Raw genomic sequence first — 26,636 nt, forward strand, 5'->3', positions numbered from 1 at the left:
AACGATGGCGGGGTGGTGTTCGGATGTTCAAGATGCACCTTAGAAAGCGTGCCGTGCACCACCCCCCCCCCCCCCAAAAAAAAAGAAGAAGAGGAGGAGAGAAAAAAAACAAATAAAGGAATTCAAGGCCAGGCCACTTACTTGAAGGCTGAGATCGCATTTGATGTACCACTTGCACCCATGGCCGCTGCGGTGGTTGAACCGCAGTGACTACAAAAAAGAAAAAGAAAAAAAAAACACACACACACAATTGTTACTAGTTGAATGTTCAGCTCTCCTCCATGCAACCAATGCACAGCTAATGAATCAAACATGCTGAGGTACTCCTTGCATTAAACAGAGAACAAGCATTGACCAGATTGAATGAATGCTATGGTAACAAATGTGTGTTGGCAAGTCTTAATGACTGTATCTGCCTGTACCTGGCAGTTTCAGAGGCTAAATGCAGCCTGAGAAAAATAAAAGGAGGAAATGGATTCAGCCATGAAAAAAGCTCCAAAAGAAAAACTAAAGAGCAAGCTGGAAATCGTAACCACTGTGAAGCATGCAGTCATAATTGGGTATGGTCCAGAAATACAGAGCAGGATGCTAAAACCAAATCTCCTCAAGTGCCTGCTTAAGCAAATGACTGCGAAAAAGTGTACACTCCAAAAGACAAAAAAAAAAAGCTTTAGCACCACTGGCATAGTTAAGCTATGTGCAGTTAGGGGGGGCAGCCTTTTGTGGCAAGCACTTTAAGGCACAGTGGATAAACAACCAGCTGTACAACACTAAATTTCAAGTGGATGTATTAGTGTCCATTAGTAGGGTAAAGTGGCTGCAAGCATGCACAGCTTCTTCATAAGAGCAGTGCTGTCATAGTAACTTGTGCTAACTAGGTTAGGTGCCAACTAAAAGAGGTCTGCCTTCATACATGCCCTACATCAATGTGCAGAGCATGTAAGAAAAAATCAGCACTCCACTTTAGTTGGCTAGAATACCACACAGCAATGTTTTACCGATTGTACTGAGGCAATGAGGATGAATTATGGTAGCAGTGATTTCATGCTAAAAGGACACTAAAAAGCAATGATAATCCTGTTTTAAACAGTAAAAGCCTTCTTTTTAAACTCGCTTCACTTATTTGGCAGAAGAAAGTGAATTAGTAATGAGGAAAGTGAAGGCCAAACATTTATTTTTTAAATTTTGTGTGGAAACCCCAGCACCAGTACATCAGTGCGATGTCACACATTTTTAAGTATTTTCGTTTATTTGGGCCATTTTGGAGCAGGAAAGGTTATTGAAACTTGCTTGGGTTCATCTATGGTTCCTTTAGAATAAACTGTAGTCCTTCTTTACCGATAAGATACTAATTAGACCCAACAGATCCTATCGAAATTAATAATATCACGGCAAGTTGCTGCTGAAGCTTTAGGATGGCATCACTACCAGAATTATTTTCATGTCTTTTCTGGCTTATTCAACTACCTTTTATGACAAAAGTGGCTGTTGTTATTGCAGAAGTATAGTTTACTAATACAATTTAACTTCACATTCCTGTTTAGTGACCCTTTAACAAGAAATATGGCATGAAACAAGCTTAAATGTACATTTTATTGGCTACATTTCATACCACATAGCTGAAATTTAACTCATGCCTTATATTTTACAGCCCCTCTACAAAATGTGCAGTTCCTTCTGGAAGATGCACCCCACATATCCCACTGCAAACATGGGGCAGCTTCCCAATGCTATATCCCAAGACATTGCCAAATGTCTAGGGATATAGCGAAGAAGTAGCAGAGTGAAACTGTGCACTCTGCTACTTCAAACAGCCTATAACTGTAGACAATAAGAAATACACCAGCTACATTAGCTCCTTTGACAGCATGTGTGACAGAGGCAGCAATGACAAAAGATGCTTAGGTGAGTGTGTAATAAGTGGCCCATCATTTCTGTCAGCACCAATGCTGCCAACCTCCGAAGCCAGTTTTCCCTCAAATCGGATAAAAATTTCCTTAGATTTCCCTACAATTGTGCGAAATGTGGTTGTTCAGTTTGTCAATATAATTTCTGCAATGATAAAGTTTTGTTTAATTCCCAAATACACTGCAAACATTATAGTTCATATTTTTTAAAGCTCATTTTAAAATATTCAGATAATGAAGTCAATGGGCTCAAGCTGACATAATATCGCAGTGCAAGTTGTTATGCTAACAAGGCCTCCTGCTTGAAGCAATATTCATAGAAAAAGATGTGAAAATGTTTATATGCTTTGTTGTTGTCCAAAGTTGCTTTGCCCATAGCCCAATGTATCAAGATTACACGGAACCTTATTCGAATTCTAAGGAGGATAAGCGCTGGATCTTCTTTATAGAATGCAACAGCGCCAAAATAGTGTGCCACTTCACGGCAACAATGTAAAAGGTGTGAATATTTCTTTTAATGTCATGTACTGACATAGCACCACAACATTCACATGCTTCCGTGCCATTTGCAGCAATGCACGAAGATATGCAGCATACAGTGCTTGCTGGTTACAGAAAAATCTCATTCAGAGTGTATAGACATTGACAGCTCAGCTAGAGGTACAAATGAGAAAATTAGTAGCAATACTTAGTTAATATGCTCAGGGCAACCAAAGACTAGTTTACTGGGTGAGATATGTTCATCGCACTGATGCACAATCAAAAGACATAGTTCTCATGTTGATGCAAAGGTGATTTGCAAAGCGACCAAAATCAAAACAAGCCGCCATGTCTGCAGTTTTACCATTTCAATGCAATAGCGCAAAATTTCCCTAAGTTCAAATAAATTTCTGTTTCCTTAAACAATGCTAAAATACTTAGATCCAGAGAAATTTTGCCAGCTGGTCAGCCCTGATCTGTCTGGCTGACTCTCTGAAAACCAAACATCAGAGGAAGACTCCACAACTAACATGAATAAACATTGCATTTGTTCAGCAGTGCTACCATTAGCACTCGTGTGTCTCGCTTCCAATGGCAGTGTCTCATTTTATGCTATTACTCTGTCGTTATGTACCAAAAAGCCCAAACTGCTCTTGTAGCCTTTCTTGGCACTTTGGCTGTCATAAAGGTGAATGTCTATTAACAATGAACCAAAGGTAGCCAGAAAGTAAAAGAAATGCAAGAGGTAAGCTACAGAAGTGTGAAAGCTAAGAAAGATACCCTTGCCCGAGATATTGGCCTTGTCACACCTCTGTAGAGAACTCATGATACAACTAAAGGAGCTCCAAATAAGACGTGAATGCAAACTCTCATAAATCCTGCAGTAAGGGCTGAAAGTCCACTAAAGTGGCAGTGAAACTAAGTGGTGAGGTGGAAGTGACTAAGCACCTATGCATATGAGTCATAGAGCACCTTCATTCCATGGAGGCCAGTTTATTCTCAAAGAGGGATGGGTTACTGATTGGCAGGGGGACAGGGCCACTTTTGCAGAACTGCTTGAAGTGTTTTTAGAGTTAATTTTCTTATTTCACACAGCACCGCTGCTCGAGCCCATGCACATTAATTAGTGCTATTTGTCACACAGGACACAAGCTGACACAAAGATAGTACATAAATTAGAATATTTATTGGCTCGTCGCTCAACAATCTTGGGGCTATATGAAGGGAAGTGCTTCAGTTAAGAAAAGTCGCAACCCAACCACAGCTAATGAAGGCTTTGAAAGCATCGCTAATTGTGAAAGGCCAGCAACATGCATAATAATAATAATGCATAATTGCACTAGTGTACTACTATTCAGCAGCTCATAACACTAGCCTGCATATGAGGCAACAAGCAACTTCTGGAATTGCTGTTTTTTAATATGTCTGAATGTGAACAAAAGAGGAGCAGAAGTAAATAAATAGAATCTAAATAGAATCTAAAAGCTTTAGAAATGCAGTCATTAAAAATTTTCTAAAAAACTATTCACAAGCCCTACTGCAACAAGAATGTGATGGATGAAAGCGCAATCGGGATGTGAATTTGAAGGTGCACTCACAGGGTCATTACCCACAGCAACAATGTTAAAGTTCAAACCACAGGTATCACTGACAGATTCAGAGGCAGGGACAGGGGCCCTAGGGGACAGGCCTATACATTGCCCGAAACATGCCACACTTATTTTGATATGTCTTCACAAAGATTGGAGCTGAAAAATTCATGTGTTGACAAAATGCAGGGGCATGCAGTGTCACGTGCCTTAGAATACAGTGAAAGCACAACTGACCTCCATCCTTTGGAGTAACCCCCACAGTCACCTACTTGTTTATGTGACAATCACCTTGTACCCCACTCGGTGCCACTATGTATCCACCCTTGGCAGTTAAAGATAATGTATGGCATAGTATGCCTACGCAGCGAAGCATTTGGCTGTCCATATTCATCTGGCATGAGTGTGGGCCAATTACAACACGACATGTGCACGTTTTGAGGGGTCGAGTTCAGCTTGAAGCAGTCTTAATCACATGTACATGACGCAGCATGGCAATATAAGAAAATTAAGTCTCCCAGATGGGTCATAGTACATACGTTCAATGCAATGATGAATCCAGAAAGGGGGTGGGAGGCCGCCCTTCTCCCTTCCTGAGGCATGCCAGTGTGCAGCGAGCCCCGACCCTCAATCTGCCCCATCCTAGTTAAACTTAGTAGTACATGTGGTAAAACGTGATCGCAAATAGCCATGCCAACGCACTGAGGAAGCATCCCGACCCATTACATGTACCCAACAGTGAAGTTGCGAACACCCCTCACAGCAACTCGCTGTGGAACTACGATCCCCGTCGTCGTCCTCACCAATGCTTTGTTTATTTGAAGACTGCCGCGTCACTAGTTGTCCCATTGGAGCAGAGGTGGCAGAGGTCTCATCATTTGTGATCGTTCACAGTAAACGGAAGTGATCACTACAAACTATGAGGCTGGCCGGCGCGCTCGGCGAGAGCCAGCGGCCTGCCTTGGGATTAAAGCAGACACCACTGTAATATTGAAGGCAAGGGCAGGTGACTGCCGTGACCAGCCATTGGACCAGCGCTCGCAGAGAATGGTAAACAGGGGGAAAGGGGAGAAGTGTAGCCATTGCAGCCAAATAAAGGGCGTCATTTCCACGAGATGTTCATTTGAGGGATCGCCAGTTGTTTGTGCACAGGCGCAAGAGCGGGCACAAGAGAGAAAATCTGAGGGCTTTTGCTCCTTGAATATAGACGTCCGTACGCCAAGTTTCATCCTAGACACCAGCACTCGTTTCTCCCCTGGCAGAATGATTCTACCTCCCAAAGGTGTACGTTTCTGCTGCTTCCCTTCAAGGTTGTGCCCGCACTTAGCTCGTGCTGTGTGTGCAACGTCTCTTGTTTGCGACGGCGCCTCTTAGGATGACTGGAAATTATTATTGTGTTGTTAACTGTCACACCAGCAATGAAAACACGAAAACGTTGATACCACCAGTGAAATTCTGCCGATTCACAAGAAAATAGTACGAAAAAAGCAGACAGCAGACATGGATTACTGCGGTGCGCCGAACAAAGTAAGTAAACAACTGGCAAACGAAGCGATCTCGTTCACTGATCACTCGCGAGTGTATGGTGGTTTTTACATGTGATTCACATGAATTTCATGATTACTGGGTATATAATCCTTTTATACAAATAAAAATTTTCAGTTGTTAGACCAGCGCTTGTTCTGTCTTCTTTCTCGTGTTTTGTTTGTGTGTGTGCTGCCCAAGAACAGAAACCACTTCTGTTGCATGCGCTAGCAGTGGCCAGAGTTCATTCCTGCATCACCACTGCACCGACCGATCGAGTTACTGGATGATACGCACCCAAGTCTAAGACACGCCGGCATTGCTGAAGCAGAAATAATTACTAATACTTTCAACTTCCATCTCTTGACCACTGTTAAAAAATGGCCAAGCTATCTGCGCTGCTGCCTCTATTCTACATTGTAGGGGATGTATTAGTTAAATTTTGTGTGCGCATGTCGTATTTGTGCTATGTGGCGATATATCTTATTTATTTCTGCACAGTGTAGATGGAAATCTGTTGCTGCCAACAGAGACAAAACGAATTTGCAGCAAACATTTTGTGGAACACTGCAAAAATGACTTTAGCTAACACGCATTATTTGTGCAGATGATTTTTCCAGCGGCACATACAATGTCTTTTCCGATTACCTGCTCCGCGCCACTTACATGGCTAAGCAGACGTTGCCCTTTCACTGCATTGCAGCTATGAAAATAATCATCAAGCGCACCGATCTTCTTAAAGGCAAATAGAAGCGTATACATCGTCCTTCGAATATCCACCCCAGGCACACACCGCACGCGATACAGAACGTGCCCAAACACGCGCAGTGCAAGAGGCAATCAAGGCGGTGTGAACGAGAGATGGGAGAGATGTACACCCGCTAGTTGAATTTTACCCTGCATGCGGCGCTCTCACGCTGGCGCGACAGCACCGCTCACCGGTGCCGTTCTTGTCTATATGACTCTGCCTAGGCACTACAAAGGAGGTTTCTCAGTGCGTGTTGTAGGCGTTTGTCCCTAGGCGCGCTGGCATTGCGAAGTGGGGTCGAGTTTGTTAATGCTCAGACGCTGCTGAAAGGCTGTCGGTAACGATGATTGACTCAGCACCAGCGCCGCAGGCACGAGCAAGTCTGTCCGACATACCTTCATAGGCAATGTTCTGACTGGTGTTGACTGACTTGACTGGCGTCAAGTTGTCGGCTGGACGTAATTACATTTATTCAATCGTGTTTTTTACTAATTGTAACAATGTAATTATTTCGCATTATTGACGGCACCTTCAGGACACCAAAGTGGCAATGAGAACCCGGACTGGTCCGTGGGTTGGGGCTCGCTGAGGCCTGCGCATGCCAGGGGTGTATAAGCGGACAGCCAATTTTTTAAGCGAACACCCACTGGCACGCTTCGGCCTCCGCAGCCCCAACCCACGGGCCACCCTGCTTCAAGCTTTGATCACCCCGCTACCCCTTGGGTGCCCTGGAGATCCTGCGCCACCTGCTTCATTATAACCACAGGTGCTCTCCTGAGGCCTCCGTTTATCGGTTACATGTGCCCTCCTGGAGCAGGGCTTGTAAAAAACTCAATCTATCGTCGCGACGAAAAAAAGCGACCCGCGACTTATACAGCACCAGTCAGAACGTTACCCCTTCAGACACAGTGATTACCAAATGGGGCGTCCGTGCCCACTGCCTCACCGCGCAGGCAACCAGCGGTGCAGCGTAAACAAACTCGACCGCACTCCGCAATGCCGTCATGTCTAGGGGACAAACGCACACAACACGTGCTAAGAAACATCCTCCGTAGTGCCTAAGAATAGCAAAAGCACCCCCATTTTCTCTCTTGCACCTGTGCACAAATGGCTGGCGATCCCTCAAATGAACGTCTCGTGTCATTTCCTTCCATAGGTCTCTATCATCATCGCACCGAATGCTGATGAGCAATCCGACATAAGGTCCCTGGATAAAACAATGAAAACTTATTTTATCTAGGGACCTTCTCATGAAGGGTTCTTTTGGACGAAGGTCACTGTAGTACAATTAACAAACGTTGCATGGTCACTCTCGTTCGTTGGTACGCGAGCAAGCGAACACGCATACACTCGTCAATCGGGCCGAGATTCGTGGACTCGGTGTGCATCTCGTACAGTTGTCATCGCAACTACGCTCGTGGACATTCGCAAACGCCGAGTCCAATGGTGGAGCACTGAGCCTCTCACACGATTGCCATCATAGCTGATCGTACCTATGCTCATGGACGTTCGCAAACGAAAATTACAACGGCAGAGCATTGAGACGTTTGCATAAGCAGAATAACTGTGATGGCATGGGCAATGAATGTTTCGTCGCAGCGCTGCGTACCACGAACGTACGAACACTGTTTTCCAACGCAACAGCCACTACCTTGCCTTGTACTGAGCATCAGCAAACCACAGAACACCGGTATAAGTCCGCGGGCGCAGCGTTCCCATGGACGAAGCCGGCATGAAATGCTGACCCCTCGCTTCTTGCGAGCCGGTGTTCACTGATCAGCACCGTTTCGTACGTGCAGCATCAAAGGAGTCTGTGTGACTTTTGTTACCGAAAGATTGCACACACTAACAGCTCAGCTCTACATAAAACGCGTTTCGGCTGAGCTTTCGGCAAGACCCAGTTCTCTCTGCTGCTCCTTTCATCCCATCATGTACGCAGCCATCGCGCCCTCGAGCTACCGTACTTGCATGTTTCTAAAGCCCCAACCAGATGTACGCGTTGGGACGCGTCCACATGCGGCACACTCACTCAACGGAGGAAAAGGGCGCGCACCCAAACGATGCACGAGTTGCCGCGCATCGTTGTGTATTTCGTCGCGGCACCGAAGTGTTGATAGGTTTCAAGGCAGCCCCCCCTTCGCTTAATGGTCACGTTAAGCAATGTGTTAAAGGTCGCAATAAAACACAATACGTTTTAACTTAAAATTTGTTTCTATATATTAAAAAAGATCGATATTGCAGGACTCCTAGTGATTCAGTCAACTGAACTGCAACTTAATACCCAGTATTGCGAACCCAGTGAAACTTGCAGCAGCGTCGGCATAACATCACTCGCGCGCTTTGTGCCTTACGTGTGCTGCACACTGTCATGTCCCGAACTTCGGCGATGAACATTTCGTTAATAGACAGGTTTACCTTGTCCGGTATTCGGGTAAACGCAGGCGGATGGGGCATTGGGGTGGAGGCGCAAGCGGGATCGGCCTGCATGGTGCAGCCACCTGGTGGTGCTGAGCTCAAACCGACCAAAAACAGCTAATATCGTCTTAATCAAGTGTATTCTACTTTGCTGCTAGTGTAAATTTTTGGCACTGGCGTAATTGTGTTGCTGCTCAAAAATTTATACCGACAGCAAAGTAAAATACACTTGCTTACTGAAATATTAGCTGTTTCTGTCTGTTCGAGCTCTGTGCCACCAGGTGGCTGCACCATGCAAGTTGCTCCTGTTTACACCTCCGCCCCGCTTTCGTTTACCCGAATACAGGACAAGCTAAACCTCTCTAGTAATGCACGAGTTGCGGCTGATGACTTCAGCGGCTGCCATCACAAAATACCAAAACCCGCGTGGAACTCCGATTACAACGCACCCAGCTTGCCCAGGCTTGCCTGCAAGCCGCGCGAAGGATCGTTCCGGAAGTCGCGTTAGTTCGCCGTGGACACGTGAGGCGCGTCGGGCGGGTGACGCGGGCGGCAGCTTCCAGCGCGGTTGCAAAAAACCTAGCAGGGCAAGGTCTCCACGCCGCCGCGCGTCGACATGCGATGCAGCCTCCGCGCCTGACGCCGTACGCGGTGCGGCGCGTGCGGCCGCGTACGTCTGGTTGGGGCTTAACGCGCACTTTTTTTTTAAAATGAAAGGTGCGTTAAAAGTTGCATGCGCGTTACAACCGTAAGTGATTCTACTCAAAATAAAAAAGGAAACCGATTCTTACTAAAAAAAATAAAGAAACAGAAGAGAAGCTCTATGCACGGCAGCTAGCCACACTGCCATCGTCTGAAGAAAGCGACGCTCGGAGACAGTAGCTCGGGGACATCGCAAGGTGGATCCATTAAGCGTGGAATGCCCAACCACCGACGATGGTTGCGCGAGCTTTCAGATGTGTGGCATTTCTAATGCATTAAATGGAACTGAAGATGACTTTATGTGGTCGGTAGACGGCGAAAAGGAAGTGTCGTCGGACTCCGATAGCCACTAGCCGCTAAGGTTCAGCTGTGTGCGTGTCCATAGGCGCCAACCACGGTGGGGCTCCGGGGCCCGAGCGCCCCACCCCCAAGGCGATGCCTAAGCTTACCCGCACCCCCCCTCCCCCCCCCCACCTCACCTAAAGTGTCATTACCAGAATTTTGTCATCCACATCATTTGAGGTTTCTTTTGACTTGCCTCGACCTTTTCACTTAAAATTTTATCGTGGCTAATAGATTAATTCATCGTTGTTGGCGCGGACGTGCACGGTTCTTAATTTATACTTTCGCTTTATTTCTGCAAATCTTGTCAATAGGAGGACAAGCGCATTATAAGTACTAGAGTTACTGTATGTAACTCTAATAAGTACCAGCAGCGGCTGCCTCATACGTATTTTCTCACTTCAACATTGCTTTAAATTTCCGCTGTAGATATCATGCACACACACAATATATTTAAATATACACAGGACAAAGTTTATCATATTTTTGAAAGAAAATAAGGTATTCAATTAACAATTATTCCAAAAGGTATGGATAGCCTATGCCTAGAGAATGAATATGTACAGGGTCCTGAATATTTGGCTGCGCGTGTTCAAAAAAAAAAAAATGCACTCACCGCTGCACTGTTCTTGATCAAATTTTGAACGATCGCATTTTGTTGTCGACTTCGTTTAGTACAACTCTTGGCACACTTGTTTTTTTTTTTTAGACAAAAATGAGAAACTTTTCGCCTATGGGAAAAATGGCGTCTGAAAAGCCGTCCCAGCATGCGTCCCAGGTATGGGCTTGTGTCGCCGCCTGTCGGCAGCAGCAGGGAGGAGCTGCTGATTTCAACATGCCGTTTGGTCTGCGAAGCAGCTCTTTCCTCCTGCTGCCGGCAGGCGGCGACACAAGTCTGACAGGGCCGGCTTTTCAGGCGCAATTTTTCCCATAGACGGAAACAGTTTCTCATTTTTGTCTTAAAAACGGGAACTAATCGTGCCAAATGTTATACTAAACGAAGTCGACAACAAAATGCGATCATTTGGCAAAATTTGGGCAAGAACAGTGCAGCAGTGAGTGCAGAATCTTTCTCTGAACACGCGCAGCCAAATATTCAGGACCCTGTATGTTCGCTTCTAATTGCTTTGCATGCGTTTTTGACCATGAAAAAACCTGTAGACCTCAGTGACCCCTTGGGCCGAGTCTTTTATCAACGGCATGGGAAATGTACGTGAATGATATGTGTCTCAGTATTGCTTCTCTCTCTAGTAAGCAATGCCCTCACGACTCATGAAAACACACACACACACACACACACACACACACACACACACACACACACACACTTCCAATAATTTACAACATTTTTAGGGATGGAAACCTTGTCACTTGCCTGAAGAGGTCATAAATATATAGAGGGTGTCCCAAGTAATTATCATGCACTAAGATTTAAAAGAACAACGATGCGTTACTCGAAAAAAATCTATAATATAATGCATATTGTCTCTAGTATACAGTGGATATAGCACTATGCAGTGGAGCAGGAGCCAGTGTAACGAGCATGTGACGCCCATCGGGCATAATCTTCGTTAGCACGCCAGGCTTGGTGGGCAACATTGGTCACCGCACCACGTCTTCTTACAACACGTCACGTGGTATTTTTCATATTTCGTGAGGTTTCGTCGTCAGTCGGAAAAGATTGTACGCAATTAGTACGTTGCTGAAAACACCGCAGTTAGATGTCATTTGGGGGTGCCTACAAATGCCTCATTGACACTTTGCTAATTAGGACAGCACTTCTCGAGTTAGATAATTGCAATTACCTAATTAAATCTCAGTAACGAAATAATTACTGGCAGCTGCTCCACTGTACTGGAAACAATATGCCCTAGGTTTTCTTCCGAGTAACGCAGTTGCTCTTTTTTAGTCTTTGTGCATGATAGTTGGCGCACCCTGTATAATTATTACTCAGTTGACCGAAATGAGCCCAAGCCGGATTCACTCGAAATCAGAATCAACAGCAGTCAAGCGCAGCAGCGCTTATACTCGGACTCGCAGAAAAAGAAAAAAAATGAAGACAGAGAGAGAGAGACTGCAGTTTCGCCGGAAGGGCGAAGCAGTATTAGTGACAGCGTAGTATACAACAATCACGCGAAGGAAGATTACACCACCGAGAGATGCCAGATTCTTGGTGGTGCGAGAGGACTCGGGCTGTGAAATTGAACTGTTAGGAAACTACGAGGTCTTGTAAATTCTCATACAAGGTCACACGAAGTTTCTTCAAGTGCAAGGAATAATAATAATAATTATATATATATATATATATATATATATATATATATATATATATATATATATATATATATATATATATATATATATTCCTTGCACTTCGGAAAGCTAGGCAGCTCCCCCCCCCCCCAGCCGGAAAAATGAAAACTTTCCGCTGATGTGCGTGTCTGTGTGCCTTTTTATGTTCCATAATATGTTCCAAATGTGTGTGCGCGGTAGAATCGGCACCAAGTTTTTTTTTTTCGGTAACCTAACCACGCGTTAAATCCGTGGCGCAGTAGAATCGTGCAAATACGAGTACTCCTCCATCCGCTACGCTACCTATGCAGATATCACCATCTATAGTCCTAACTGTGGTTAACCAGGATATATGTAAGCTCAACCAAAGGGCGCCCTTTCTAATAGCCCAAACAACTGGTCTTTTGATTCCCTGCTAAGTTTGCAGCATTCGTTCAACATCATCAAATGACAACTCCCTCCCACAGCACGATCCTATATAGCAGTAAACTCAGTACACATCCTCGGCCTCCAGATTCAACCCAAAGTCGGAGCCTCCAATGTTAGTCCGGTGCGCCCTCAAGCTCAGACAGGGTCGTTTCCTCACAAGTTTGCCTTGAGCATTCGCGTAAGAGCCCCTCACCGATGTTACAGTTGCAATGGCTTCCACATTCTGTGGCCCTCCCATTCCTTCCACGCGCCCCTCCACCTTCAATAGCCACCAACCTATACCCACCGCTCCTACAGCACCTTAGGTTGACTCTCGCTATATCAGTGCAGACTCAGCAGTAGCGCTGGCCGCCTTATGAAGACCGTGCCAGGAGAGACCCTAAACTATACACCCTACTAGCTGTATTTCCCTTAATAAAGTGTAGAAGTTCTACGGTGCACTTACTTCGACGTGGCTTGGATCGCTTAGACACATAGATGCCGTGACGAAAATGCGGCACACCGAGATCTTTCGTACGCCTTCAGTAGGTCTAACATGAGACCAGCAGGGTGTCGGAACGAAATGTTTTTCGTTCTGGCTTTAGTTCCCTTCCACTAAAAAAAGTTCCGTTCCGATTCTGCCACGGAACAAAAGAAGAAGAAGCTCAACCGTAACGGTTCATAACGGTTTTGGTTCACATGCAAAAATTTTCGAAGCAATGTAACGATAAAAATGTGTATTTATTTTTCTCAATAAGTCAAATATGAATTCTGAGATCATGCTCAGTGCCTTCGTCAATGTACTGAGGATGATCTCAGAAGCAACACGTCATCCAATGTGCTCGCCAAAATGTGAGACCGCTGTTCCGATAAAACGATCATTAAAAAAACCGATAAAACTTCTGTAATAAAGCGTTGTGACCGCAGAAAACGAAACGATAAGCTCTTCAGCGCGCAAGCCCTAGGCTTCGCTACGATGCCGATCTCCAAGTGCACCGAGCGGTAGGCTTATGGCATTTTCACTGGTCGATTCGGAGCAGGATCTCTTGCTCCGTGGCAACGAATCCGAATTTCACTGGTCGATCTGGAGCGGGTTCGCGCGTTCCACTGGTCGTTTCGGATCAACTCGCGCCGCACCGGATCGCTCTCACTTGCTCCGCCGCCGAGGCGCGGATTCGGGCGGAAATAGCTCGCGCGTCTTCAAGCGAAATCGGTACCGGTTGGTACGCACAACATTGTGTTGCTTCGCAAAATGGCTGCGTTCGTTGCTGCTGCAGAGCTCGCGTTTAGCGATGAGAGCTCGGACGGCAGCGATTACTAGGTGACGCAGGTGCTGTACGAAGCCTTCTATTCACGTTGTCCATGCATAATCCTTGCGGGCGCGGCATGGAAATGACGGACTCTGCGATTGCCGTGGTCAAGTTACGCACGGGGGACGGTGAGTTTGGTTGCCGTGGAAACGTAGAGAGCAGAAGTCGGGCATGGTTTCCGGAACCGCTTTGTGCGACGTGAACGCAGACTTCCTGTGTGATCCCCCACGGAGCATTTTTGCGCTCCGCTGGCCGATTCGGATTCGCGAAACCCGAGCGCTCGCTCGAGGATTTCGGCGGCCGCTCCAGATCGACCAGTGAAAAACGCCATTAGATTAGTGGAGCGCTCGACCGGCTATCGCTCGCACTATCCCTGCCCGAGATATGCGCTGCTCATGCGGACCCCCGAGTTATGCGCTAATTCTGACGTTGCCTGACGTTTGGTTATTTCGATTTTACGATTTTCCCCTTGAACCGAAAACCGATCAAAAATATTTCGGTTTCACTCCGAAACAAGATGAATAACGTTTCGGTTACGTTTTCGTCCCGGTAAAAAATAACGTTTTCTTCTTTCCGTCCGACACACTGGAGACCAGATTAACTTACGCCTGCAGACGTATGACGAGATGAATGCATTGTATTACGCTAAATGCCATTGTTAGACCTAATATAAGTGCTGAGAGTGGAGGCTGCATGGTGATAGCGAATCAGGAGTGCGATCATACGAATGCACGTTGCCCAAGTACCCATCCGCCAAGTGTCACCCCCAAGACCAGCGCCTACCAGTCCCTCTGCGGCAGCAGTGTTGTGCTCGGTTCAGAACACGCTTGTGGCTTGCACTTCCAATGGCACATTTTGTGAATATTTGTTTTTAATTTATTTCATTTATTCTACAAATAGTGCTCAGCGGGTGGGGAAAAGGAAGGAGCGGAGAAGGAGGAAACTGTTGCGTGCTCTCTGGTGCACTGACCGGCAGCATGCTTGCAGGGATCATACATACGTAAGATGCAAAAGGCCCACCACGGCATGCGCAACTCGCCCGCCTGTTCGTCCAACCGTCCACCCACCCACCCATTCATCCATCCATCCAAACGGCACTTTATGTTGTTGGTTAGAGTTATTGTACATGCTACCAAAGGCTACCTTTAATAGCATATACAGTAACTCTAATGTCGGTGGGAGTGAAGCGCCCTCTCTTCCTCCGACTAGCCGAGGGCGGTACATCGCCTACGAGATTACACGCGCTCAAAACCTGCACGTATAGTTCATCAGTATAGACGCAGGCACGTCATGACCTTAAACATCTGCGCAACGCAAGAAATCACAGCAAACTTGCGCTGCGCCGACGTGTGCCGGACGTATATTCAACCATTTGTTTGGGATATCACTCTATCTATATTTAACATCAGTCTTTAAAATCTGCTCCTACATCCTGCAAGACAGTTTGTCTTAGCTGCTGCTTCTCGATAGCGCGCGTCTTCCTGCACACGCCTTTTCGCCTCCATTTTTATCCAATAATCCAGCCGCCTCGGCTCCGTCTCATGACCTGCGCCCCTTGAGCAAGTTGGGATGTCTTCTCTATGGCTGCGACGACTTGCGGCTGCATTCTGGGCTCTTACAACTGCTCGTCGCTCCTTTATTTATTTTTTCCTGCTCGACGCTGGGCCTCGGCAGGCCTGCATTCTGCGCGCCGAACGGGAGCCAATCCCGCAGACATAGCTAGTACTCGTAAATGTATTTAACGCTTTTGAGGCGCTTTGGCGAGTTGTCCCATACAACACCGTACTCGCAGGCAGTTTGTATAGTATACGCTTTTCGAACACGAGATTGGACTGGCATTTCCCCCAGAAAAACATCATTGACCAAACAGCAGGTTCCCTCCTTTTGCTACTGATACGATCTGGACCGGGCGAGGTGGGTTTTCACCGCAGGGATCAGGAGACGACGACGAAAGCGGGCGTCGTGATGATGAAAACGAGAAGTAATGTATTTACATAATTTGGACCAGGTAGTGACTCTGTCAGAGTCTCGAGCGGTTCTGCTTAACACGGGGGGCCACGACGGCCTTAAATAACCTCCCAAGTATAGCCGAGACAATCGGCGGAGAGATTGATTGTCAAGGAAAGCGGAGGGGCCTCCACAGAAAAGGTCGTTTACCCCTCGTGGTTTCTTGATTGTCGGAGTTGATAATATCGATGAACGATTAATCGATTAGAAGTGCCCCACAAAATGATTATTTTTCATCGTTATCCACCTTTCATATAATTGACTTAATCGATTAGACATGTTCGATTAATCGTTTTCTAGAGTTTGACAGGAGTGGAGAGAAAATTTTGAAATCGTACCAGAATGGCGCAGCACGAGCAGTGACTGTTGCACGGCTGTGGTAGAGCGACTGTCGACTGTTCTACCAAGTACCGAGTGACGCCGAGCCTAGCACTTCCCTACTCTTCCACCACACCGCACACGCCACCGCGCCGCCCGAAGCCGGAGGCTTGAAATGTCCTCGCAATTGAAGGCATACTATGGTAACGTAGTCGTTGACCGTCGTGTCACTCCGAGTCCGCTAAAGACATGGCACATCATTCGCGCCTGTTTGGAGCACGTATTTGACATAGCGACGAATTCATGTCGATACCAGCAAATCTATAGGTTCCGAGCGTCTATTCTCGCATGCTGGTTGCGTGGCCATTCGAAGAAGGTGTCGGTTTCACCCAAACATCCCAGTCAATTAATATACCTTCACTCCGTAGAAAAGACCATGTGGCTTAAAATCCTAAACCAGCAATCTTCTTTTCCCCTGTGCATACTGCAATTTCTTGTATATTTTAGTTGGACTTCACCTTTCACTTTTGCCATTTTTTTCTTATTTAACTGTACTGTACAGAGATTCATTAGTGCCATGTATCTTGTTTAATCCTGCTCTAAGTGCAATATTTTAGCACATATCTTTTCAAAGGCCACTATATGGTTTCAACTCAATTTAGTCTTACACAAATTAAAAACTATTCTTTATCAAACTTTGTACACTTGTATTTCTAACTTAGTTCCACCTCTAAAACATTAAAATAGGGTCCTACCAAAAGTAGATAACTCTGTTTTAACCATTTTAATGGCCAGGGCAAAAATTTCGATTAAACAATTAATCGATGCAATGCCATGCATCGAAAGCGATTAATCAATTAAAGGCTAAATGATCAATGACTAATCGGTAATCGAATGAAAATATTAATCGACCATCTATATGTCGGAGTCATCTCAGGAATGGGTTGTGGGTGTGCCTATGGAGGTGCCAATGCCCAAGTGATCGCCGCAGACTTTGGGTCTCCTTGTAGACTTGTGATGTCAATAGTCGCCTCCTCCTCATGTCTTGCTCTGTTGCTCGGGCCAGCTCAGGGCGTGGCAAGGGCCGTAGGGGTGACGTTTTCTAAGGGAAATCGAACTGGAACATTGCCCGGACTTGCGACGCGGAATTTCAGGCCGTTCATAACACTACTAACCGCACGATGTCTGGCTTGCTAACAACATACATCACGTGCCTTGGTAACAACGTGCATCGCGTCCCTATTTCTGCGGCGCTTGAGGAAGTACGTACACAATGTAGTGCATGCATGCAGTCAGAATCGAAGACGACCACATGTTGATCGTCTCGTCGCGTTCGAGGAGGACGCGTGTGCTAGACGTGAGATTGAATAAGTGGCGTGCAAAGTGAGTTCGCACAGTGGTGGAGATTTTACGCTCTGGGTCAGACGCTATATAAACCGGTCGCGTTTTGTTATCGCTGCAGAACCGTTACCCCAAGTTGGAGCGCGCGTACGGACGCTTCGGAGCAGCTCGCGCGAGACGCGGAAGAAAGGACGGGGGTGCCGGCAAAACGGCCGCCGAACGACGCGGAAGAAGCCGGGACGTCCCGCACGCGGGCACGAAGCGATGGCGCTGTGCGTGCGGGGCCGGGCGGACGTGAGGCACGCGCTGTAAACTTGACACGGATCGCGTATGCAAATGAGGCCGCTACACACGGCACGGAAAGGCCGGCGTGGAGCCCCGTCACGATTGTGGAGCAATGTCACGGCCACCAGGCGGCAGCATCCCAGCACACGCGCACCGACTGCGGCAGGCGTTCGACCAAGGCCGCCGGAACGGCATCCCTGCCGCTAGCCACAAAGCGTATCACACGGGCGACCAGCGGCCGAGCCCACCCGATGCACACCGCAACGCCTCCAAGGCTTGTTAGTACTGGCGCTGGCTAACACTCCCAGGGTTAGTTCTAGTAGGTAAAGCATAAATACCCACCCCAGAAAGTAGATGGGAAAACGGCGCCGCGGTAGCTCAAGTGGTAAGAGCATCGCACGCGTAGAAGACGTGGGTTCGTATCCCACTTGCGGTCAGTTGTCTTTTTATTTTTTCATCCACATTGGTTTCCATTAATTTATCATTTCTTTAATTCAATCAATAAGTGCCAGTAATTTCCCCTATGCTGTCCTTGGTGTCTTTGTTGGCTTCTTATGATGCGACTATATATATATCGCTCGACTCTCATGCGGCCCCTGGTGTTTACCCCGCATGGCTAGCATCGCTTGGCATCGGCATCCTCCAAATAGCGCAAACGCGGCGAAGGGAGTCAGTGTCGTAGTTCAGCTACCTGTCACTTTTGTACGAAGGTGCAATAAATGCTCTTTTATGTTTGCACTGCACTGTGTGTACTGCGTCCTTTGTTCCACAGAGCGCTTGAAACACCACAATAAAAAGAGCGTGTATGCATGCATATATATATATATATATCCGGTAAATAAATGACCGGGATATATATATCCCGGTCATTTTTACGATGAGCCACTCACATCTATAAACGCATGCTAAAACTGCTAGCATACATGACTAGTAAAAAGTCCAAACCAAGAACGGCGGCGCGTATGCGAGTTGCTTTTAATTCGCCTGAGACAGCGCTGTTCCGGTTTTTCAAGTGAACTACTAAAGGAAGCGGAAGTCGTCTGTACAAGAAATTGCAAAAAACTAAATTATGGAGTTTAACGTGCCAGAACCACTTTCTGATTATGAGGCACGCCGTAGTGGGGGACTCCGGAAATTTCGACCACCTCGGGACCTTTAACGTACACCTAAATCTAAAAGTATACGGGTGTTTTCGCATTGCGCCCCCATCGTAATGCGGCCGCCGTGGCCAGGATTCGATCCCGCGACCTCGTGCTCAGCAGCCCAACACCATAGCCACTGAGCAACCACGGCGGGTCAAGAAATTGCAAAGGCCAGGGAGCTAATTAAACATAATTTGTAATGAATGATTCACCTACATCTTGCAATTGCAAAAATTAAGCCGATAACCACAGTGACGTCATACCTGCTCAGTAGAGATCCTAAGACTATACCTCGAAAGTGTGCTACAAAATACTGAGGCGTTCCAATCAGCCGTTTCCCCAAAACACTCAGGGACCATCTTAAAGTGATTATTTTTAAACGTCAATTAGCGACGTGTTTTGTGTAAAATTAGCTGCCAGGACATGGCGATTTGTGGTGCGAGTAACGTCCGCCTCCAAACACGTGCATCACTGGAAAGGAGGAACAGCGCTATAGTCAAGGGCGATTTTAAATAATTCTGTTCGAACTAAAAGGAAGCAATATAAAACAGCCAACATATTTGCAACCGAGCCTGCAAACAGAGCTCGGCGCGGTTTCGGCGGGTGCGACTGACCAAGGCGATAACTCTTCGTGCGTCCATTTTATTGCCTAACCTGTTCTAGTCACGAATTGCGGGCGCGCATCGCCAGCCATCGAGGGCGACGGCACATTTTAGGGCCGAAAACAAAGCGCGACAACTGGACCGCGAACGGCAAATCCCGCTCATGCGAGGCGCGCTAACAACAAAGCACCGCTCAACGGCGAGGCGCCCGGCGAAGAAAGCCGGGCCCACGTTGGCCCACGACGTCCTCCCGTGTCCCAGGCGGGAAAGCGCGCCGAGCATTTTCGCGGCACTGGCCTGTGCGAGGAAAGCCTGCCTCGTTCTTGGCGGAGGACGGCTCGCTAAGATTAGAACCCATGGATGCATAATCTTAGGGACTTGAGCTCTAAAGACCTGCCATTTTCACTCCCAGAATCTCCACTCCCTTCGTTCGGCAGGAATGCAGGTGAAGGAGGCTATAGCTTCTGTGCAAAACTTATCTGCGATGTAACACACTATCTATGTTCTTCTGGTTAAAAAAAAAAATGCAGGCAGCCAAGATCGAAGACATTACATTGCGATTAACGAAGCAAGCACATAGACCAAAGCAGAAAGAAGTAGCCTGTGTTATTATCGACCTGTCAAGCGTGTGTGCGAGAGAGAGAGACGAAACTTTAATGTCCATTGGTGTGGGCAAGTGTGAGAGACATTCACACGTACGTTCCGATGACGAGATGATTTGCCTCGTCGCAGAAAAGGCTGTTACGATAAGCCTGGACATCGACCTGCCAAGTGAAGCGTTCAAGCGGGCGTCCCCATGACGACACAATTGCCCTTTTCCCCGAAAAAGCATCACACATTTATTCCCCAAGCAGAAACAAAGGGAAGGACGAAGGGAAGAAAATCCGAAGGGCAGGAGCTCGACGACGGCAGCACCTGACGAAAGCACTAATACTTCCACAGGCTCCCCAAGAAGACATTGACGACCGCAAGACCGGAAGGGATTATTTAAGGCCGTCTTGGCCCCCGTTTTAATCAGAACGGCTCGAGACTGGCATAAGAGTCACAACAATGTACCAATGAAGTGAATACAATTTTTTCTACTTTTTTTTTATCACCACGATGCCCGGCTTCATCGTCGTTTCCTGATTCTTGCGGTGAAGACCCACCTCATCCGGTCGAGATCGTATCACCTGTCATTGAAGCCTATAGATATTATGCTAGGATTATCAACTAAACATTTTCGTTTGGAAATTTTGGCAAGCGAACGTTGTGATATATACCGAAGGCATCGGTGAATATACCCTTAAAATACGAACGACAGACCCAGTTCGTCTGACTATTTATTTTACTTTATTTGCACGACTGGCGCGGTCTAGCTAAACAGTCACAATTATTTTATTTTTGTGTGTAATACACTCATCACGACTGCTGTTTGCGTCTGCCAATGGCTCGACACTTTTAAGAAGGGTTACACAATCATTGGACATGTCAATTTAGAAATACGCAAAAAGTGGGAGACGTACAACACTAATTCAGTTCTGGATAGTACATATAGACTTGTGGTCTAACAAAAAGACACCCTAGTAACCACAGAAATTATATATATATATATATATATATATATATATATATATATATATATATATATATATATATATATATATATATATATATATATATAAAATTATCGAGGCACGCAACATCGAAAATGGTGTGCGGTAGTAGCTGACTGACTCATAAACTATATTATTCACCAATTAGCTTTATAATGATTTACTTTATGACACATAGCGCAGTTGCGGTGATAAAGCCAGCGAGCACACAAAGAATGTCCGTTATGTAGGAATCCAGGAACTACCACAAATTTTCGAGATAGATTCGTCAAGGTAAATAGATCTGGTAACGAAGCTTCCATAGAAGCCCATACGTTAAAAACATGGCAGCTCATCACCAGTTCACAGATCGCTATAGTAGGCCACAACTTAGCAACCAAGGCACACGGACCGCACGGGGTTGTTACTCCGCCAGCTAATCCCAGAAGCAGACAAAATCGTCGCCATGCGACCTTTTCGAAATGGCGCCGTACTTGATACCTCCGGAGCGTCCGCTCTTCTTGAATGAAGCCTTCTCATCGTCGGAAGCGATGAGGTGTGCCACATACACGGATAAAGCGTATGGAGTCTGAGCATTTCTCGCTTCAAAAGTCCGCAGTACAGTTCATTTCACTGCAGAGCACTTTTTTTTTTTTGTAGTCATGAAACTTCACTGATAACTGAAGTGAAACTTAATAAGTTGCAGCGAAGCAAGCGTTTCATTTCAGTTCAATAAAAAATTAGGTTTGCATCGTTCCGCCATAATAGACAAGTGGAAACGTATAAAATTATGCGCTTATAATTTTATGTTGTGGTTACCGCCTTATTTAGGTAAGAGGGAAAGTTTGGAGCACGAACTATTTGCAGCCTCTCGAAGGATATAGCTCCATGGCGGTTATGAGGGCGTGGGCGGGGCTTCACTGCCGACTTAAGTTGTATACGACTATAGTGACGCTACCGGTTCATGGGGCTCAGCACTATCTGCGTGACGAGGGAACACTTCCGGCGGAACAAAAAATATAGTGACGCTATTTCCGTTAGAAACACATGTGACGTCATTTCTGTCGTTTGTTTTTCTAATTGGAGCTGTGTTTTCAAATGACCCGCAATTCGATATGGGCGTTTCGAGCTTCTATAGCGCGGAAAGCGATGCAACAAAACGTCAGCGGTACGGGTGTCCAAATCACACCCAAAGAAAGCTTTAGGTGTTGAGCGCCGGTAGCACCGTCGGACGCCAAGTACGTCGGCCAACACAGCCGCACGAAGGCAGCTTAAGTAAACCTGGCGATTGCAACTTATTGCTTTAGACTGATCACGTTGAACAACGATGAAACACACCTTGCAAACATCGCGCCACCAGAATTTAGACGAACGATGACAAGCAAAGCAACACAACGTGTCAGAGGGGCGTGTAGCAGCAGGTGAACTTTACGTGCGCACCTTCAATAGCTGCAATGCGTTGCATTACATAGAGGTGTGAACGCCCCCTTTTATATAGGCCGCAAAAAAAGGAGGCTTTTTTTTGTTAACGAACAAGTAAAGGAGAGCTGTCTTTCCTCGCCATACATACATAACATGAATTAAGAATTTTCTTTTTGCTGAATGAAATACAACTGTCTCTCTTTTTAATTAAAAGAAAGTCTCAGTCTCACCCGTAAAGCGAAGCATAAATTGCGATAGCAAATTAGTGCACAGCTATACGAAGCAAGGACAGTCGTTTTATCGGCCGTATAAACATGGAAACATTCGCTTACCAACTGAATTAACAAGCATGGTATGGTGTCAGCGCGCACAAGCAAACATGAACGCATCACACTCGATGAGCGCGGACACACTGTCAAAACGCTGGTGTGAGCAAGCGCGGCAGCAGCAGAGAGCGAAGTGACCTTCCTGCGGTCTAACGCTTCAACACAAGAGCAGCGAGAACACTAGCGCGCACGAAGGTATGAGCCATCTGCAGATTACTTTCGAGTACGCACTTGTTGGCAGAGTCGAAGCGCCCCCCCCCCCTCGCCCTCCCATTCGCGCAGCCTCCCCGCTTGCATCCTACATGGCTCACGAGATTGAGCCGCGATCGGCAGTTCCCCTTGCGCCCGGTTGCAAAATGCGCAGTTGCTGCCGGAGCAGAACGCCACCCCCTCCCTCTCTCCCATCCCCCCACGGCCCTCCCGTGCGGAAAACGGCGCGTTTGCTCACCGCTTTCTTTGTTCGTGCGTGCCAGATTGAGCCGCGATCGTAGGCTTCCCCCGCGTGCTTTCACTCACACGTACAGCATACGACGCGCGACGACAGTGTTATCGGCCTTGGACATTATACGGAACATGACGGCGACGGCAAACATGCGCTTGGAGTGTCCACATAATTGCTATCGCAATAAAACGAATTTTCTTAGCGAATGTTTGTTCCCTGCTCACAAAGAAGTGCTTCAATCGCTGCTCCCATAACCACCCTTGCTGACGTCGGTGACAATTGGTTCTGGACCGCTTTCCGCCAGGAGCTTCGCGACCCATTTGGATCGACCTTGGATTCGTGCTCCAAATATAGTGCGAAATACGTTGGTGTTCCATATAGTTTTGTTTTGTCTCGCAATACCCGCCGTGGTTGCTCAGTGGCTATGGTGTTGGGCTGCTGAGCACGAGGTCTAGGGATCGAATACCGGCCACAGTGGCCGCATTTCGATGGGGGCGAAATGCGAAAACACCCGTGTGCTTAGATTTAGGTAGTAGAAGCTTGATGTGGGTGAGTTGGTTATGCATACTTGATGAAATGAGCGCTACGAATACGCGGACGAAAGAACACAAGTACGACAGACAAGGCGCTTTTGTGAAGACAGGAAAGAACCCAATGTAGAAGAAATCTGAAGTAGTAGAAGCTTGATGTGGGTGAGTTGGTTATGCATACTTGATGAAATGAGCGCTACGAATACGCGGACGAAAGAACACAAGTACGACAGACAAGGCGCTTACAGACAAGCCGTAGAAGTGGCTGAGGGGTGAAACCTTAGCGTGAGTGCCGCTTCGAAGAAAAGCGCCAGTCCGGACAACGCTTTCGTAAGCGGTAAACTATTCCCCCGGCAAGTACAGAGATAGAAGCCAAGTTTGCGAAAATTTGATAATTTTCTACATACAGCCCCTCGAAAAGCACACGCGTGTTTCACCCAAGACACACTTTACTCATACATGCTATTACCAAGTTTCATCCTGATACGGCCGATACTTCTCACTGCGGAATAGTCCATCTAAGTCCAAAGTGCAATTATCAGAAGTTTGACAATTTCCCACAGCTGACCTGATTACCCACCAGAAGCATTGCTTTGATTAATGCAGTTCTCTCAATAAATTTTCGTCTACATTTGGAGTTGATATTCTCCTCTGCATCAACAGCCAGCAACCTACCGATCAACGTGCGGGTTTCGTGCATTCTTACGAGCCTAATATGCGGTCACACATGGCACAGATAGCAGGCAGCACTTCTGGCGCTCATGTTTCCGCATCACGTATCGAACTAGATCAAGAGACAGAAGTATATGTAGCGCTAAGCCGACACGAAAACCAGCGTCCGCCCGTTTAATCAGGCTGTAATGCTTCAGCGGAGTCGGGGCGGTTACAATTCAGCGGACACGGGAAGCCCCGAGGGAACCGGCGCCCGCCACGACGGCAGCACTGCAAGTCCAGATGACTCGACAGGACTCGTCGAGAGAAGCGTCAGCAGTGCGACGTTACGAGCATTCGACGCTGCACTGACAGTACGCCAGAGGGCCGACCTTGACCGCGCGCCAGGTGACAAATATTTGCCAGCTGCAGTAAGCGAACGCGGCCTCGACATGGTTCCACGTTGGGCGAGACACGCCCCTTCCGCAAGCGGATGTGCAAACAGAGCGCGCAGACAGCGGGCGCGAAACGTTGACACGTCCGCCCCAAAGCAAACGTATGCTAGACCAAAACGTCTGAACAAAGCCGCTGAACGATGGCCAGAACTTTCAGTGCACGCAGCGTGTACGCGCGCAGCCCGAAGCACTGTACACAAACGACTATCACTCTCCCAGAAGACGCTGGTAATTTCAGAAAGGGCCAAGAGACGCGAATATGCAGATTGCGGGGGCCCAGGTAACAAGCTCGGTAATTTTCTCTGCGTATTACCATTACTCGTACCCGGAATAAAGCGGCACGCCCTGTGGCAGTTTCAGTGAATGACCCGATCGAAATGACCCAGCAAATTACGCGGGGAGCTTGCTTGGGAGACGAGATACGGGAACCCTTCTCCTCCGGCACGCGGGACGCGATGTTACGGGACTCAAGAGCGCGGCGCAGTAGAGATAGCGGAATTCGCGCCATGGGTCAGTGGGTCACGCGGCCCCTCGATATACGGAGCCGCAGAGCTGGGTTTCCGCGGCGGCCAGCTCTCGCACGCCCGGTGTTCCCAAGCGCTCGAGGCGGCGCACCGTCTCCTTTCCGGAACAATCGGCCGCTTCCTCCCCGCTGGGCCAAGTGGTGGGCTAATGGGCAGCGAGCCGCCTCGGAAGGAAGCCCGCGACGGCTGCTCGCCGGCCTCCGACGGGAAGCAGATGGTCGTGCAGCACAGTGGCGAGCCATCCAACCCCTCGGCAACAATGCGAGCACCATCGACACGTTCGACCCACGAACGCTACGTGCCGCCGCATAGCGTTAAAAGACAAGCGTATGCAGACCGCGCGCAGGAATAATGAAATGCGCATATAAGCAGTTCGCTGAGGTACGAGCTGAAAGGGTACCGTCTGCCCTGCGCGCGACTAATGAATGAAGCGTTGAAGCGACGGCGTTTACCTAAACTGCGCGTGAGGTCGCGCGCAGACGCGCAACATGCTTACGAACGAAAGGGCGCTGAAGTAGGGCATATCGAAAATAATCTACACCAAGCTGAGTAAAAGGCTGATAGGCGAGGGAAGAACTGGGAGCTTAGCGAGTGACCATGAGCGCGTTACCTCGCACTTTTAACGCGCACATAAAAAAAGGGAAAAGAACGGGGCCAAGACGACTGATTAGTACCGAGCTTGACATGCAGCTGTACTTTACCCTGTACGCATTAATTGCAGTGAATTAGTAAATTGCCGAGGTAATTGCGCTACGGTGTTCCTGCACAAGCGGTTTCCGTTTGTATAGGAACACAGACAAAAAAGAAACTTAATGACCCATTCTGAAAAAATAAACAATTCTAATAATCATTTCGAGTGCTCCATGGACCAGCAATCATAACTGCCATCAATTCCGAATGAAACAGCCTCCTACATGTCAGCGTCAAACCGTCAAAATGATATCCAGTGAGGCTGAGTTCACTGTATACCTGCAAGCCCGACCAGGCTATAAATTTAAGCGACCAACAAATCGCACAGAAGCGAGAATTGCGGAAGAAATAAATAAAAGGCATCGCCAGAACCGAGTTTACGCTATTCTTGAACGCACTATGAAGTCAGAAACTAAATCAGATCATAGCTCTAATAGAAAAACAAGAACCCCTACGAAAAAAAATAAACCGCAAGGTTGGCAGTCGAACGGCGTTCAGAGAGCACCGAAATGAAAAAAAAAGAAAAAAAAGAAAAGCCAGCTCTCGCGATAAAGGGGGAAAAGATGACAAAAGGTTGGCTAATATTGGTAAAGAAAAAAAAAAGGTGTTT

The 26,636-nt window shown here is 47.2% G+C and overlaps 1 protein-coding gene across 12 annotated transcripts in view; it reads right to left on the reverse strand.

The window, feature by feature from the left end:
* Positions 1-26,636, reverse strand: part of twin (CCR4-NOT transcription complex subunit 6-like twin) — a 309,342-nt gene that overhangs the window by 35,618 nt on the left and 247,088 nt on the right. For all 12 annotated transcript variants that reach the window (XM_070524425.1, XM_070524421.1, XM_070524434.1 and 9 more), the window contains one exon: positions 142-210. In XM_070524425.1, the coding sequence (XP_070380526.1) occupies positions 142-210 (69 nt within the window). The remainder of the gene's footprint in view (positions 1-141; positions 211-26,636) is intronic.

Source organism: Dermacentor albipictus, chromosome 1 (genome assembly GCF_038994185.2).
Source record: "Dermacentor albipictus isolate Rhodes 1998 colony chromosome 1, USDA_Dalb.pri_finalv2, whole genome shotgun sequence".
Taxonomy (NCBI): Eukaryota; Metazoa; Arthropoda; class Arachnida; order Ixodida; family Ixodidae; genus Dermacentor; species Dermacentor albipictus.